This window comes from Maylandia zebra, linkage group LG16 (genome assembly GCF_041146795.1).
Source record: "Maylandia zebra isolate NMK-2024a linkage group LG16, Mzebra_GT3a, whole genome shotgun sequence".
Lineage (NCBI taxonomy): Eukaryota > Metazoa > Chordata > Actinopteri > Cichliformes > Cichlidae > Maylandia > Maylandia zebra.
Genome location: NC_135182.1, coordinates 13,103,363 through 13,121,727, shown reverse-complemented (window position 1 = coordinate 13,121,727; position 18,365 = coordinate 13,103,363). Strand labels below are relative to the sequence as shown.

General features: G+C 40.1%; 1 protein-coding gene across 3 annotated transcripts; it reads left to right on the top strand.

The window, feature by feature from the left end:
* Positions 1 to 40: 40 nt before the first annotated feature.
* On the top strand, positions 41 to 18,048 carry ppp2r3b (protein phosphatase 2, regulatory subunit B'', beta). 3 transcript variants are annotated; one of them, XM_076874726.1, is made up of 15 exons: positions 41 to 211; positions 628 to 1,021; positions 10,178 to 10,363; positions 10,739 to 10,842; positions 11,493 to 11,595; positions 12,920 to 12,994; positions 13,082 to 13,168; positions 13,435 to 13,591; positions 14,241 to 14,289; positions 14,376 to 14,465; positions 14,571 to 14,746; positions 15,372 to 15,490; positions 15,590 to 15,696; positions 16,500 to 16,544; positions 17,466 to 17,602. In XM_076874726.1, the coding sequence occupies exons 2-14, from the start codon at positions 668 to 670 to the stop codon at positions 16,513 to 16,515; spliced, it is 1,623 nt and encodes a 540-aa protein (XP_076730841.1). In that variant the 5' UTR covers positions 41 to 211; positions 628 to 667; the 3' UTR covers positions 16,516 to 16,544; positions 17,466 to 17,602. The 3 variants fall into 3 exon arrangements, with proteins under 3 accessions (XP_076730841.1, XP_004568005.2, XP_004568006.2); XM_004567948.5 differs by lacking the exon at positions 16,500 to 16,544 and having other exon boundaries at positions 43 to 211; positions 17,466 to 18,048; XM_004567949.6 differs by lacking the exons at positions 41 to 211; positions 628 to 1,021; positions 16,500 to 16,544 and adding an exon at positions 6,891 to 7,331 and having other exon boundaries at positions 17,466 to 18,048.
* Positions 18,049 to 18,365: the final 317 nt, after the last annotated feature.

Genomic DNA, 18,365 nt, shown 5'->3' with positions numbered 1-18,365 from the left:
TCGCGATAACGCTGTGTGGTTACCAGGGGAACGAGAGCCTGAAAAGTTGTTCCTGTCTGCTGTGTTTTCTCCCAGTGAAATGAATGTCACCGGATTTTCGATGGTGCTTTTATTTTTGACTGTTAGCCGAACGTACGCTGAGTATCATCGCTTATGAAGGAAATGTAGAGTCATATTAACGTGTTTTGCATTGCTGTCCATTCACGGCAAGGTGGGTGCATTTATTGGCTAGTTGGCGCTAGCTGCTAAAGCTATAGTAGCTAAACCTGTTGTAGTCCCCGTTCTTCCATAGAAGGATAGGTTTAATTAACAGAAGCTTTTGAAATGTTTACTTTATGCAGCCGTTTTTGACGTGTGGTGGATTAAAATTGGCTGGAAACATTATTGAAGTCATATGGGTTTTCCACTTTCGCCTATGGGCTAAAGCATTGACGCTTCGCGCTAAATTTCAATAACATGAGTGAGTGTTGGTTTGTACTCAAAGCAAGGGCTACTGCTCGTGTCATGTTTTTTTGCTCAGTGACCTACTCAGCGCCGCTGCTCTGACAGTTTCGTGTCATCTATGGACGTTGTGTGGGAGGCAGATATTGGTGGTGTGAGTTTAAAGATGCTTTTAATTCTTCGCAGGTACGGTCATCAGAGGAAGCTTTAGACGACATTGCCCAAAATGCCGTCACCACAAGTTCTCCAGCCGGTTCTTAAAATGAAAGTAGACGAGCTATTTCTCAACTGGTTGAGTGATCCTACAACTCAGTCAATACTCAAAAATTATCTTGATCTAATCAAAAGTGGACAGCCTATTGAATTAGGTACTGGGGACGTTCCTGATAAAAGGTCGTTAAGCTTCAATGAAAACAACAATGTGGCATCACAGAAGAACCTGGCAGAGAAGAGGCCTGCTCCCTTAAGTACACCTTTCGGCACCCCATCTACCAGTACCCTGCCTTCCCGAAGTAGCAGTAACACCAGAATGACTGGACCAAGTGGAAGAGTACTACGGAGATCTCTCAGCACAAAGAAGGTAAACTGTGTATTCGAACAATAACTCCAAAAAATATTTTCCATGTTTTTTAGTAAGCATTTAACTAATTGTTGAAAAATTTAGCCAAAAGGTCTTAAGGTGCCACAGGAAAAAATCCACAAACATACTAAGATCCACTAAACAAGGAGTTCTGCATTGTGCCAGCTGTTAGTCCGTTTTTTTGTTTTGTTTTTTTATCCTAAAGGCATTACACTGCAGACAGTTTTTGATTTACTAGTATGAAAAACAAGGTGTGCCACCCTGTTCTTTTTCTTCCTGAAACCACCTTGAGGTACTTGAGGGTGTGTTGCACAATGATTTGAATATTTTAAACTCTTTGCATACCGATAGTAAACATGTATTTAAAAGTCGAAAGGGGAACCTCTCTTTGCTTTCTGGTAAGCCAACTATAAAGCAATCCTGGCTTGGCATTTTTTTACACAACAGCTTATCAGTCTGGTAAGTTTATCTTTATAGTTTTAATGCACTTATTTGTATGTTTAACTGGCAGTTTATCTGCATATCTTTTTAGTATTGTGCAATCCATACAGTAACCTGAAATTAAATCCATATTTGCACATTTAAACCAAGGTTTTCGTGGCACAGAATGGGCCTTTTGGTGGGGCAGCAGCAAAGCGAGTATGATGTGGAACAGGAAATGCAGTCTCTATGTGTCACCTTATTTGATAGAAAACTATGGGTTTTCTTGTTATTTCTGACCATTTTAGGATCAAATAATGTTTATCTGGCTCATTAAACTCTAATTAATTAAACTAGCTGAAATCATAAACTGTTGATTTTCCAGTCAGTAATGACCCGAACAACTGCTATGCTATTGTGAGTTAAATGAATGACGTAAAAACTTAATGTACTTGCAAAAAGGACATGTCTGAGCTTGAAATTCTGGGTCAGTGTTAAAAATGCTAATTTAGCCAAAAGTGGTAGAGTTTTTGGGGCCTTTTTTGTTGTTGTTATTGTTTAGTTTTCCTTTTTGCAACATGGAAACAAGGGAGAAAAAAGAAACTTCCCTCTTCATCACACTTTATTAAACAAGATCTAAAACAACTTTTAACCAGTGCAACACTGATGCAACACACTAGATAAACATTGGCTTCTGCCACTGATAATTTACTTTAGCATCGAAATATCTCACATGAAAAGTTTGTAAACGTTAATGTTATCCTCCTCCTAGTTACTTTTTTCCAATCTAAAAAAAAAATTCTGTTTTAGTCATAAGTTGAGCTTTGTCATACAAAGCATACATGTCCCGTTTAATGCTACTTCTAAATGGACATAGTGTGGATTTCACTTATATTTGCTTAACATCTGTCTTTGCAATGTTTTTTTTGTAATTCTTTTTTAAATTCTGTATTAACACTGATTTAATTGTCAAGTTTCCCTTACTTGTATGTTCTGGGATCTCTGTTTGCTCTCACTGGCCACAAGAGGATGCTGAGTGACCTACAGCATCAAAGACATTTAGAGGCTGTCCACTCTACCCAGTCACAGTGGAGCCTTCTTGTCTGTAGGCGTATGTAGTGATTATTAGTCAAATACTTTCCAAATGTTCAGGCCTCACCCATGAATTAGTGTGGTATGAGAAGTGGGAGTGTCTGAACCTAGCCTGTCCCTGGCGCTCTGGTTACTTCTTTCAGTCTGTGTGCTGTACTTCTTACTGTGCTGGGTCCAAGGTGCTTTGCTTTGGATTGTTTAGATTATGGCCTAAAAACAATCTACACAAAATAGTTAGCTGCCCGTAAATATTTTGTATATCTGCTCAAGGACTCATAATCTGTTAGGATGAGAAGTGCAACGTGAAAGCCTAGAGTAGTGATAGATTGTGGACATTAGTGCATGTGATGACAGTGAGACAGCCTGAGACAGCTGGAGGCATACGGTCCTCAGGACCCCACCTCCTACATGTTAGTGACATGCTAAAGAGGTGCATGAGGAGATCTTCAAGTAGACATGTAAAATAACAGAGCAGGAGAATGAGATCTAATGTTTGTTTCAACTTACATGTTTATATATTAGAAACATGACTAGCAGGACCAGTTGTAGCACTAGTGGTAGTATGTTATAAAATAAATAACTATGCTTAACTATGGTCTTACAACTTACTGCACAGCCTTATAGGCACAGATAAACAGCGTATTTCAATAGAGGACAATAAAATGAAATTAACTAATTAAATGTCCATCAGTTTTATCTATTATAAATTTTGGGGTTGAGGTAAAACCTCATTCTTCATAGCTATAGTTGATTATTTAATAGCCTGACCACAAGAGGAAGTGTGGATTGTAGAGTCACTCTTTGAAACTAGAGTAATCGATTATCTTTAACTGTCTATCAGGGGCTTTCTTTGTTTCTGTTCTTTATCTTGAGCCTTAATCATTTGAACAGTTGGAGGGTTGAATCTAAACTTTTGGATATTTGCATACATACACACACACACACGCACTCTCACACACCACTGTGAAATTTGCCCGCTAATGCCCTCTCTCCGCTGATCAATCAGTTATAAGGCAACTGCTGGGCAGTTTGTATATTCTGTTGTGATGTGTCATGGCATGTGGCCACACTGTGTCACTCAATATTAGAGGGATTGTGAGGGTGAATAAATGCAATACTTCTATTTTAAGACAACAAAATGAATTCCTGCATACAGATGCATTCTTCAAAGGATTACTAAAAAATTCGATTTATGTCACACTGATGCAGCCTGGAACAGCTGGTCTGACTTTGACATCAGACACTGATATAGATAGCCTTGGTTCCCTTGTGCTGGCATTAGATACCCAGAACTCTGCCAGTGAGATGAGGTGTGGCAGCACATTCATCTTCTGCGTAATTTCCTTTGAAACTGCTTCCATTAGATGCTGCTCATTGTCAGGATATGTAGTCGCAGGTCTTTTATTTACACTATGTACAGTAAATATCAGCTCTCCCGTGAATGCTTGGCTTTCAGAGCTGCTGTGTAGCTCAACACGTAAAATCACTTCAGTGTTAGGAGTCCAATTGGTCAAACAGTGAGTTATTGAAATATAGGGCAGTGAGAGCACATTGCATTTGAGGGTTTCACTTTTTTTTCTGTTCTCCGCATCTGCATTTGGTATATCGTGCATTTCTTAAGACATCTTTTTAAAACATGCTTGGTTGCACTCAGCAACATAGAAGCTATTTGAAGCAGGGGGTCTGGGGTCACGTTATCAGTTGTCTGACCTGTCAGAGAGCACCAGGTGTTAAAGTGTTTCCCGCAAGTGCTATTATTTTGGAGTCTCAGTCATTTGTGCGTCAACGTTGTACAATAGCAAATGTTGTTTTTAACTAGTACTGTGAGCTTTCTGTAAAACTACAGGATGCATTGAAAGCATATTTCTTCAGTGGTGGCATCTCCTACTTTCATGAGATTTGAATATCTTGATAAAAAGTGTAATTGTTTGACATATTAATTCCTATTACCTAGTTATGCCATTAATGTCAAAAAAGTACGGTACATCAACATTTTATCATCCTGCTTAAATATCTTATGGTGCCAATAGAAGAAAAAAACTTTACAAACTTCCTTTACAGCCTAATCTTTAAACAAACAGACTGCAGTGCTGTTATACAAGTACCGGTGTGCCTGTGTCTCAGCTACAGCTTCTTCCTTTGCTCTACTTCTTGTTCATATTGGTTACATTGATTTTCATTCAAATATCTAGGTTAGACTGCTATGACATTTGTTACTCACATCATGTTCTGTCTGTGACCACTGTGTTATCAGTTACTCAGTTGAATGTCTGACAAATATTCACATGTATCCCAAATCCCCATCATAGATGGTCTAACTCAAATCCCAGTTGTGGGGATTTGAGTTAGAGCTTTCTGGATTTCACTGCAACACTGGCTTTGTTCTCATTCTGTGAACAAGCTGTGGCTCTACCAAAGGGTTGTGATGGTTTAAGTCGCCACTGATTGGATGTAGAAATCATGTCACTGTCAGATAGGATTGGTGGGTTTGGTCTCTTGAATATCATAGTTGTAGAGTATGAGTCTGCTGAAGCCCATCTAAAATCCACCTTCATCTTGCCATCTGAGTGCTTGAAATGCTAACACGTAGATCTGCCAGAGGTCTCTAACAGTGAACAGTGTGTTTCATAATCTCATCTGTAATTCGGTTAAGTCAACATGACTTAACATATTGTTGTGTACAAATCAGATTTCACAGTTTAGAGATTGGACACATTATGGGGTCAGCTTGAGTTTTCCTGCTTTTCTGTTTACTAAGTGACCCATCAGCCCGGGGATGTTTAGCAGCTTGTCTGTAAGATAGTTGCCTCTCAAGGTGCTGTTCAGACAACTTTCCTGGAGTGGCCCTAAGATGATTTAGTTTGTTATAGCGCCTGCTGGAGCTCGTCTTATCTGGTTAATTAAAAAGCACAAACTTTATACAGAACCTGTGCACCATCACTTCTCACACCCATGGGGTTATTTTTACATGTGTAAAACAACACATTGTTATCCCTGCTGTGTTGTGATGGCTCTGTGTATGGAACAGACTTCACATTTTGTTTGCTTATGCAAAAATAGACTGAACAGTAGATGAGAGTTCAAGCTTGAATCTGGTCAAGGGTTTGTTGGGGTGTTTTTGTTTTGTTTCTTTTGGTTGTGCTTTCCTTTCTACGTTTCATTTGTATTGAGAGCATCAGCAAAAGGCAGCTGATGTGAAATGAATGTATACAAACAGCTTATCAAGCAGCAGCAGCATCCTGTAGGGAAGACGCCAGGGACTGGGACTGAGCAGAAACCAGTGGAAAACTGTGGAGTCCTGTCATCTAAAAATACAGTGGGTGTGCTTTTAGTTTCTATGGACAATGCCATTAACAGATACAGGTTTATTTACATAGTCTTCTGATGCAGACATTTCTATGACATTTCTGTTTGATTAGCTACTTGCATGAGAAGGTGTTTAGGCGTTGGGCTTTGCCCTGTCTACAATCTCTGCAGTCAACGCAACTCTACAGCTGTTAGATCAGTGCGTTTATGGAGAATTGATGTAATTGCCGTCATTTCAGGATAACAGCAATCGGAAGTAGATGTTTGTTTGAGGACTAAAGATACACTCATGTTTTTCCAGATCTAGTTTCTTGGATTGCCCAAACAGTGCTTGGTGGTGCTTTTAATAGGCACGGACTGGTTCGGTCATCAGTCTTTGAATTTGGCATGTCCCGTTGCCTCGCTCTGTTGCCCATCAACTATAATAAGATGTGGAATGGCTGGCAGCCTAAGCTTGCGAAGGGAAGGCAAAACAAAAACCACCAGAAGACAGCATGCAGAACGTATGGGGAAAATGTATGGCTGTCTAGATATGATCTGATGAGTGGACCCTTGTTTTCTGTCATTAAATAGTAAATACCCTTCTTATTTACTTTACATACCCATGCATCAGTAGCTTGTTCTGGCTCAATCTCTTTTTGTGATCTATGCTTGGAGGCAAATTTAGTGACAGTAGAAGTAATATGCAGCTTTCATTATATTCCATCACTTCAGGGGTTTATTCTGAATTTTCTCATTAGCACCCTGATGCCTTTTAAAGAATAAGGGGGTCAGTTTCCCAAGTTTTTTGTTTTGTGGAAGCTTTCAGAAGGAAAACCATTTAGCTTGAACAGTGTGACATTGTCATATGGAGATCCATCCTGTAGTTGAACTCTGGCGACTGCTAGCTGCAACAACAGGTCTGTCTCTTTACATAACCTTCAATGAGGACTCAGGAATGCAAACTGGAAAGGGCAGATCCATTGAACCCCCTCCCATCCCACACATACACTAGGTGACTCCCACACACATGCACCCAGTTCTTCCTTATCTCCCCAGCAGCTTTGAGGCAAGGGCTCCCTGACACTGCTGCGTCTGTGTGTGTGCGTGTGCATGTTGGGTAGAGGCTGGGACAGAGCAGCAGGCTGAGCTGAAATTGTGAGACCAGATCTGGAATGGGAGAGAGAGTCACAGTAGCAGCTGCTCTCATGCATTAAGTGGCTCTCACTCAAACGGAGGACAACCACAGGGACATACGCACAGAGAAGCTTCACTGCTTCCACTGCCTTTTAACTTACAGTGGTGACTGCATGGTCAAGGGGATAACGCTGGATTGAGTGTTGTTTATGTTTATGTGTTCCTCGTCCTGTGTGGAGCGAGGATGAGGATGAAGGAGCTATCCCTGCGTCAGGACCCTGACCTGAGGAAGGAGCTGGCTCTGCTGGCACGTGGATGTGACTTTGTTCTGCCCTCTCGGTTTAAGAAGAGGCTGAGAGCCTTCCAGCAAGGACAGGCAGGTGTTTGTGTGAGTGTATGCTGTGTCAAACAGGCTTTGCTGGCCTTTCAGTGAGGGGACAGGTCTATTAATGTTGACTGGTATTTATGGGCTTACTTTCTTGGTATTCAGATGTCACTGTAGCACAATTACTAATTAAAGTACAATAACGGATTAGGCAAATAAAGGCAAAGTAGTAGTTAAGTCTTTTTCTGGGCATATTGTAAACTTTGCTTTCACGCACAGCTGTGTCATGTGAAATATTGTTGTGCAATCGGTTCTTCTTTTTGTTAATGAAGGTATTCTTCATTTGTACGGAGATGTAGGAAATTTAAGCGTACTGGATGGTGTTTCATCTTTTGTGGTATGTTATGCACAGCTGCCTCTCTGTCCTCTTTCAGACCACATCATGGGGAATATGTAAAATGTCATGTGGCTTAGCAGTTGTGCTCAAGAGCTTTGCTAGCGGTTAGCATGAAGTGAGAGAAAGAGGGGACAGTGCGGGGCAGGGCAACGGGAGATGTTTATGTCCTTTTATAGCCATGGCTCACACCAACACAGTTGACAAGAGCGGAGGATCAGCAGCATTCATCATTTATTAGAGTACAACAAAACATTTTCAGACAGTACTAACAGTCATATAAGTAGAAGCCGGCAAGGAAAGATTTACCATCCTGTTATGTTTAGATCTGTAATTTAAGGCCTTTCTAAGCTATTGTTGAATGTTTTATTGTTACAGTCATGATGTTACATGGAGACTTAGTCTAATAAACTTTGGGTAGAATACATGTTTGACCAAAAGAAACAGCAAGATGTTATTTTTGGTGTCTTAACTGAGCAAAGTGTGGGTGTGTTTATGTAGTTATTAGAGGCCTCACAAAATGATTCGGTTAGAGCATTGTTGACTCATTTGAATAGTCTTTGAGAATGACGATTGAGAGCAAAGTATAGTCTGCTCAGGCTGTATTTAGTAACTGGGTTTTTGTTTTGTTTTTTAAATGTAACCTTTATTTATACAGGTAGTCCCATTGAGACTCACTGTCTCATTTACAAGAGAGACCTGTTTCAAACAAACATTAAAATTACAACAATAATAAAATGGCAATAAAATAGCAACAATAAGAAGTAGTCTAATGTTTACACAGTCATTCAAGTTCCTAGTGATGATTTTACAAGGTAATTTGTACGTCTTTTAAAGTCTGCATAGTGATAAGTGCAGCATAACAACTCATTTGGCACTGAGCGCGTTGTCTTTTTATGTGTAAGGCTCATAGCACCGTGTGAGTGACACAGTGGTCATTTTTATCAGTGAGTTTGATATCTTCCTAATATGCCAGCTATGCTCTGTTGGTGTGGTCAGTTGGATTCACTGTGACATTCCTGGACATAATATTATGTCTCCATTGTTAGAATAGAGAATATGTTATTTTCCACAGTCAGGAAACACATGTTTTCATGGTTAAACAAAGCATAAATGAACAAAATAATATTATACAGCACAAGCAACCAAGCTCTGACAATAAAAAAATTATGTTTTCTGCCTGGGATCATAGTAATAATAACAGACACAGACGTATGCAAGCTCCAACATAAAGGCAGGTTTTTATATCACTTAGGAAACTGCACAAACACAAGCATCGAAGGTGAATACATTCATTTCAAGCCACTAGCCTCTGCTGTGTTCAGAGTATATCCCTGACTTAATCCTGTTTCAGTTTTGTTTCTTGCCTATAATATCCTGCCAATAAAACAAATAAACTTTATTTGTATAACATTTTTTTCAAGACATAACTCTAAAGTGCTTCGTAGAACAGAATAAAATAGATCACAGTCAATAATAAAGAAGAAAAATACCCACAGCTAAAACAAAAACAAATAAAAAAGGCAGGCTTTCATTTTTCTGTTTTTAAAAAGCTGTTGCTCTCCTTTTGAGGCACACATTCATAACATTGCAGTCCGAAACTCATTTAGTTCCTCAGCTGTGTTTCCCTCCACTAAAGACAACCATAGTGGCCGTAGACGAACAGCACTCGTTTAAGTGATAACACTGTCACTCGTGATTTACTTGGGTACTTGAAAGAGCCATCCATAACATCTGCCATGAACCATGTTTGATAGTGTGCCTCTCCATTTACATGCATTTATTAGGAAGCTTGTAGTAAAATCTTGCAATTATTTTTTTCACTTCTCTTTACATGGATCCTAACATTTAAGATAAAATCTTGAAATTCTGTGTTTTCCTTAAGTGGAAACAAAAGTAGAGCAGTTTTAAAATGACTTATTAAAACACACTTGTTGTTTTAAGTCACCATGTTTACATCTGAATCACAGTGCACAAAGATTGCAAGACTAAATTTAGTATAATACCCTATTGTAGTTGGCCACAGGTAGCCTGTAATCATTATTCAGTACAAACTGCTCATTCTCCATTAAGATTTCAAACAAAACACCCTTTAGACCAATCATTTGACTAATGTAGCACAAGTTGTCCACATCATGACTATAGACTTCTACTATCTGCAGATTTCTATATCCAGTCTAAAGCCCTAAATTCTTAAATCCTTTTGACACTGTTTCATAAATAAATGATTATAAGTTACAAACACTGGTAGATATTATTTATCTTTTAGTGAATTTGTATTGGAGCAAAATGTCAATCACATGAATAATTGTGATTGCTGAGTAGTCACAACCCTTCCCTGATGGCCTTTGGGCTGCTGAGAGGTATAGTTACATGAATGCCAGCAATGTGTAGAGTTTGTGTTCAGACGAGCCTCGAGCTCATGCTGGAATACTTGAGCTGAGTGGTCTTAGCCTTTGCTAGCATCAGCCGCTAACTGCTTGTTTCTCTGTGTTCATCCCAGGCTCAGGTGAGGACGGAGGAGCCAGTCACCACAGCACTGAGTGAAAGCATTCCCAAGTTTTACTTCCCACAGGGCCGTCCCCAAGCCAACCTTAACATTGACGGCCTCATTTCCAAAATTGAGAAAATATTTTCCCAATTCCCAAATGAAAGAGCCACCATTGAGGATATGGGGCAGGTTGCCAAGGTGAGTAGATAATTTGTAGCATGGAGCTGCCACACAGCAAATTATTTTCATTAGTGCCATTTAGCTCCTGACTGTACGAATGTTTGCTGATGTTTAAAACCTCCTGGAAAAATATTATTTCCGTGACCTTGAAGAAGGTTGGTGATGGTCAGAGGGGAACCTGAGTAAAGAGAGCAATGACAGCTAGGTTTCCTCTGGGAAGTCTTTAAACCGTGAAACACTCATTCTGATTCTGATGTCTTTTCACTATTCATTTCTGCATTAATGGTCACATGTGTTTTGTGGAGTTTGCATTTCTATTTAATCTTTCTCCTCTATCTTCTCTAAATCCTGATCACACACTACCCCGTTTCTTCTGCCACCTTGTCTCCATAGGCCTGTGAGTGTCCCCTCTACTGGAAAGTGCCATTGTTCTGCTCAGCTGGAGGCGACAGGACGGGCTTCGTGTCCGTTCACAAGTTTGTGGCTATGTGGAGAAAGTAAGACAATAGCTTCTCTTATTGTCACTAGACCACTGGTGCATTCACTCACAGCCAAATGGCTTAAACAATCTCCTTTGAACAATGATGACCACTCGCTGGGAATAACATACACTGCTATTATCTCTGCTGTTATTGCATTTTCCTTTTCATTCCTAAACAAAAATCTTTGCCCTCATAAACATCACAAGGGGAAAGACCCTCTGTATACATACAGTGTATAAATGAAAACATCCTTTCAGTGTCTTTCTACGTGAAACTGAAAGGAATACCAAGGGGCTTTTATACTGGTGATTTGCACTGAATGTGGTTGTGTGCAATAGGCATGCTCTTGTATTAATATCTTAAGCCTCCAGAGAACTGGACAGACTTGCCCTTTGACTTTAGCTCATGACTGAGCCATTCTTAGAAGAGGCCACAACAGACACTCCCATTATTTTTGAGTTGCTACCATAACACTCCATGCTTATAATCACCCAGCAGCGATACAGAATCTTAATTTCAGAATGTATTATACTTTCACATAAGCACTTTTTAGTACAACATTGTCAAACTTATGCTTTTGAAGGAATGATAAAACAGACAGAGGCAACTTAACAGCCAAAGTGGGAGTAACCTTGTAACCATCTGTTCTCTCTTTTCTCCTCCAGAACTCTGCTGACCTGTCATGATGACGCTTCTAAATTTGTGCACCTCTTGGCCAAGCCTGGCTGTAATTACCTGGAACAAGATGACTTTATTCCATTCCTGCAGGTACTGGCTGTAGCACACCCAGGGAGAGGGCTGGATTTGGCAGTGTGGGATGGCAAAATAGCATTGGCTTGGGTGGTGCAAACTGGACGTATGTTTTTAGACTGCCCTGCTGAGACTGTGCTTTTTCATGTGGCGGAGGACTAATTCAGCCACCTTACTGTAAGCTTGGAATATAGTGTTATGAGAGAAGAGTCTCCTGATAGAGATGAAAATGTGGCTCATGTTATAAATGCATTATGGTACTAAAATAGTCACAAAAACCTGGACTTATGGTTCATTTATTGTCCTCAAACGAGAGGTTTAATTGACTGTTTGGAAATTCTTACCATGTGGACCTGCTGTGGCGGCTATTTGTATTCGCATCCCAGCTGACAAGCTGTTGGTGTGCCACACACGCCCCACCCTACACCTGATTCATTTTCATGCTGGCAGAAGTGGCGATCTGAGCTGAACGCCCGTTAGCATACCACCAGAGATGCCTTGTGGCTCACGCCGTTTAATTTGTGTGGTTCCACTCAGCGAATCGCCTTTGACTGTTTTGATGAATGAAAGGCGGATTGCAGTGGAGTAGATTTGACTGTCCCCGCCTGTTTCCTGTGCCCTGTGATTTATGTGTTTCTCTATGATTTAATTTCTCACAGTAAGAGTCAAAGAGGCACGACGACTGCCCTGAAAATAAGGCCTTTTAATTTCATTGCCGCCTTCACATTTATGTCAACAATTCTTTCCTCCAGTAGAAAGATGGGGAGTAGAATAAAGAAGCGACATGAGGGAGTTTCACGGCAAGAATATAGCTGCAGTGTTCACTTGAAATGCAGCACCCTCACTGTGACTTTATGGCGTTAGAAAGGAGAGAAGGTCACTCAGTAAACATATTCTTTTTGGCCTTCCTAACACTTTGTTGTCAGTTAAAAAGGGCTCAAGCTCATCCCAAAACAAGTTGGACGAGAATTTTAAAAAATTTGTAAATCAAAGAAAATTCTGATTTCCTAAAAAGGAGAATTTCTTTACATAGCACTGTTTAGAAACTATAAACACTGGCAGCTACTGATGTGTGAATCAGTTTTGTTCATTTTCATTCCTTCTTTGAAAGTCATGTGCTTTGTATACCTGTAAAGAAAGACAGATGTTGTCTGTCATTTAGCTGGTGCCTGGAAATAACTGCAGAATTTAACTGAGCGTATCTTTTTGTTAGTGCAGAAGGCATAGCGTGTCATCGGAGTGATCTTTATCGCTTGGTTGTTTGTTTATTTTGTTTTTGTTTGGCTTTATAAATCAAGCAGAGTAACATCAAAGTGAGCTGGTTTGTTCTTTATGTTCCCAGGATGTAGTGAACTCACACCCGGGCCTGGCCTTTCTAAAAGAGGCACCAGACTTTCACTCGCGATACATCACAACGGTATGCCTTAATTATACACCACTGCACTTTGTAGTGAAACACGGAAATGGCATTATCTCAAAGATAAGACTGTCCATTGTTTTTCAGGTGATTCAGAGGGTATTTTACAATGTGAACCGGTCATGGACGGGGAAAATAACATGTTCTGAGCTCAGGAAGAGTAACTTTCTCCAGGTATTTATTCACATACTCTGCTTTTTTTTTTTTTTAAATTTAAACAGATGTATAATAACCATTTCTCTCAATTTTTTTGGACTCTAAAACATCTAATATGTTTTTTTTCTCTTTTCAAAAAATAATAATGAAATCACATCAATATGGAAATGCATATTAACTTCAATTTTTGGGGGATGGGACTTTATAAACTGTTAAAAGAATCATTTTCAATAGTAACTGGTCTATAATCATAATGAGAGATTTTTCTACTTTCTGCTGGGTAGAACGTGGCGCTGCTGGAGCAAGAAGAGGATGTGAACCAGCTGACAGAGTTCTTCTCCTACGAACATTTCTATGTTATTTACTGCAAGTTCTGGGAGCTGGACACCGATCACGACCTCTACATAGACCAGAAGGACTTAGCAGGACACAATGACCAAGGTGCACAAACACACCCCTGCCTTTTTTAAATCATTAGTTTGGTCAATATAGTTTTTTCTTTATGTCCCATCAACATGTATTTTGTAAAAATGCATACAGAAGATAGAAGAGGAGTGCTCAGCCTCATCAGAACCAAATGAACTCTGCTTAAGTCTTGCTGCCAGTGGCAGCACAGTCAGTAGGCTGAAACTACATAGAACAAAAAAAGGCATTTGTAAATGTTATTGGGTCCGTCCGGGCTTACTCCTCACAAAACAAACACACAGCCAGGAAAAAAAGATTTGTCTTTGACACTTCCTCCCCACACACTCCACACCACATGTTCTTGGTTGATGGTCTGTGAGTGAAGCAGGGGAAATGAGACACGAGATCAATAAGAGAGCAGCATATATACTCGATTCCAATGACGCCAAGTCTGGAACAATTTCTAACACCGTACAGTCGAAATGATGACCAGAGGATTTATAGCATTGTCAAGCTAAAAAAGAGCTGCACTAGCCAGTCTGGATTTACAGACTGTGAGAATGGATTACATGTGTTGTGAAAAAGTTGTATAGTAACTGAAGGAGCTGTTGCCTAAGAGGGAAAAGAGATATTTCTTCCAAACACAGTGGATTGGAAGTGACCCCTTTGTGTATTTGTTTTCCAGCCATTTCACAGAAGATGATTGAGAGAATATTCTCAGGAACAGTAACAAGGTAAATGTAATCAAGTTTAAAAAGATGAAAGTCTTATCTAGTCTCCACTGCCAGCTTTAATACTAGTTTTGTGTGTTTTCCGTCAGGGACAGACGAGTGTATAAGGAGGGGCGGCTGAGTTACGCTGATTTCGTCTGGTTCCTCATCTCTGAGGAAGACAAGAAGACTGACACCAGGTATCTTGACACTCAGCCACACTGATTGCGTCATCCTTTTGCTTAGAGGTTTCATCTGCGCTCATGTCTGGCCCCTCCTCTTTCACGTTATCTATGTCTGATTAGCATAGAGTACTGGTTCCGCTGTATGGACCTGGATGGGGACGGGGTGCTCAGCATGTATGAGCTGGAGTACTTCTACGAGGAGCAGTGCCAGAAGCTGGAGGCCATGGCTATTGAGCCGCTGCCCTTTGAGGACTGCCTCTGCCAAATGCTTGACCTTGTCAAGCCTGAGGTCGAAGGTCAGACCTGTTTTACATTAATACACACTCAGACATTCACATTGTAGTTTGCACACATGCCACAATCACAGTGGCATGCGTGCACACACATTTTGAAGCCAGGTCATTGATCATTATCTGAGGGGACACTGATAGATGAGAGACAGCTGCTGGTGTTATCCACAGTGTGATAGAAATTCGCTCCATCACTTTGTTTAAGTCACCAAGCAGCACAGCTTACTTAGGTGAAATTAAGTTTATGACCTGAATTGTTTTTTTTAAAAAAAGTTTTGTTTTCAGATTTCTTCTTTCTTAATTTAATATAATCAAACAGGAAAGTAAACATTAAGTATAGTTTACCTTTTAAAGTATTTATTGTCCAAATAAGCAGTAGGGAAATCGTTATTTGCAGCCAGAGTTTGAAATATTGTCACCAAAGCCATACTCTGTTTTAATCTCCGGACAAAACACCACACCCATCCCTCCCTCCGCCCCAAGATGAGGCAAACCGTAAAAAGACTTAGTAGATGTTGTAGCTGGGTTACCAGTACTACTTCCTAGGCTAAACCTCATATAGACAGATACAAGTTACCTAATATCATAAACATAAATGTTCCATTTGAAGTAGCTGATTTTTGTCGTCCAGGTAAGATCACTCTGCGGGATCTTAAGAGGTGCAAGATGGCTCATATCTTCTTTGACACGCTCTTCAACATCGAGAAGTACCTGGACCACGAGCAAAAGGACCCGTTCTCTGTGATAAGGGTGAGCAAGATTGAATTCTGACTGGATGCCACCACATTTGACACAGCATCGTGTCTCGTTTTCCTGCCAGTGGATCATGTAACTTGTCGTGTTTTTAAGGACGTGGAGACGGACGCACAGGAGCTGTCAAACTGGGAGAAATATGCTGCAGAGGAGTACGACATACTGGTAACCGAGGAGGCAGGCAATGACCAGTGTAACGATGTGTAAGTGTGATGTTACTCACAGGTCTGCCAGAAATGGCAGCAGTTACAACCCAAGGTTCAGTTTTTCTCAAACATTTAGTTTTTCTTAAGCAAAGATAAAACAAAAAAGGATTCACTTTCATGTCCACTCGTAGTCTTAAAAAAAAGTTCTTTTCTTCTTACAAATTCAAAATGCTTTTACATTTAGGACGGCACCAGAGGTCTCTGAAGTTTGATGATGAATAGCTGATGCAATATGATAAATTGGAATATGGTAGCTTTAGCCTCCTTGTTTGCAATTGGATGTTTTTTTTGTTCTCATTGGTGCAAAAAATGAGAATAAAACTGGGATTGATTTTGCTTGCAAGCCTGAACAACAGCAGCTGAAAGTCGTAGTGCCTCCAGTTTAATTTGAACTTTTCCCCTTTGAGGCAATTACTGATTATTTTATCCTTATTTGAGTATTATTAATGCCATCTGTATGATGGTTCCTTTAATGTAATCTGTTCACATAAGATGGAACATGAACTGTGGCTATTAGTAAGCATATATCTGATTACTTAAAGTTGTTTTGGACAGCAGGCACATAACCTTAAGCTTGACTATGTAAATCTAAAATTCATCATTATTATCAGTAAAGTCATTTTTCTGTGTGAAGAGTGAAAGTGTGCTGTAAAGTATTCACAGATGGCATAGATAAAGTCATAGGATGAGTGAGAGTGCACTGTGTTGTTAAGTTTTCAGGAGTCATGGCTCAATGCCGCCCTGAGAGCGAGTTTGTGATAAATGAGACTGTTGACAGCTATGTTGTGTGGCGGTTTTAGGAACACTACCGACTAAATCTAAAGCATGGCTGCTAACCAGAGCAGGTAAGAAACTGAGGGTGCCACCAGGGTTCAGCTGTTCTCCTCTTCTTCCTCTGGGAAAGTCTAGTCCTAAACCCACTCCTAGCGTCTACCTGTCCCATCACTGATCTGAGCATAGGGCAGATAATTGTAATGTCAGCCAGCAGGGTGTCATGATCGTGGCCACTGCCTGGACCTGGGAGTCTGTTTTTGAACCGGACACCTTCTGTTTTTATCCTTCTTCCTCTTAAAATAAGGGAATGAACTTTTTCCACCTCTGTTCATGCCTTGTGCTCCTGTTACCCAAGTTACTGAAAAAGTACTTTGACATTTTTGGGGAATATACTTTCTTGCTAAGAATTAGATGGGAATACTTGTTTCTCTAAATAAAGATCCAATCACCCTCACCCCTAAAGCTAATAAACTGATAAACTTTACAACTAAATCAAAGGAAAAATAATACAAATTTCTCGCTTGTTATATTGATATCCTGGTACATTAACTTCATCTAGCTCTCTGAAAGAAGGCAGATATATATATCAACCATGTCTCCAACGTTTCTGTAAATGTTGGTCAAATTCAGTTTTATTCTTGAATGACTTTGAATGACTTCTATGGGTCGAGGCCAGTATAGAAGCTGTGAAGAAGGAACAGGTGGAGGGGAAAATTGACTGGCCTCAGTCAATGTCAGAATGCATTCTGACGTTTTTAGAATGGAAATATGAGGCTTGATCAGCTGTTCTTTCCAAAGTTTCACTGTCACTGTTCTAAACTTTGCCTGTGAATTTTATCCCACATTGCTAAATTTGAAAGAACAGGAGGCCTGACAGCAAAGAAAAACTGGTCTGACTACTTCTGACTTCTGTTTCGTGACGGTTTAAAATGTGTTAAAGTATCTTTTCCCTGATGACACTGAGTGTTTTGTCTGTGTGTATTTTTGTTTAGGTATGAAAATCCGCTGAGCCCTTTAGGGCAGCACATCTCCAGTGAGCTGGGTCTGACAAAGAGACACTTCTTTGAGATCCCCACCCCACACTGCAACCTGGACTTGGATGAATATGAGTATGACGAGGACTTCGAATGATTTTTGTTTTTGTTTTTTATCCTGCAGTGTAGCTGCTGAGCACCTTCCACTCTCAGAAACACAAGTCATGCACCTGGGTTAGTGGACAAACATCACCAAACAGAGTAAACCAGAAAGATGCAGTCAAGCACTGCCAGAGTGCCATATTCTTTTTCTGCAAACAGATGGAGAAACGTGCATGCTGACACAGATTTGACAAAGAAGTCGTTAAAGTACAGACAGTAGTTCAATACTGAACCAGACGTTTTACATTTTCACACTTACAGTAAACAGCCCGGCAGACAAGATGTCACGAGTGAACACGTTAGACCTTTGCTCCCTCCCCACACATTAACAAGTTGTTTTCTGCATGTAATGGTTGGTCATCAATAATGTTTGGGGCAAGTTTTGTTTCATCTAAACATAAATGTTTTGAAATCAGTCACATAAAAATCACACACTGGAGCTCCGGGAGTTTTGGTTGTTTGTTTTTTTTTCATTTTGTTTTGTATTTTGGACAAAAACCATGCTGATTGGATTCAGATATCGAACTTATTGGCTAGTCTTACATTCCAGTGATCACAACAAAGTGTTTTCTATATTGCTGTAAACTCGTCAGTGCAGTTGGAGGTTGCTGTAAATGCCAAACAAGCCACCGTTAAGCCTTCTGGACACACACACAGGCACACACACACACACACAGCATCTGTTGTACAGACCTATATTCGTTATGACTTTAATGTGTGTGCGAGATGGGGTTATAATTTATTAGAGATAAATTT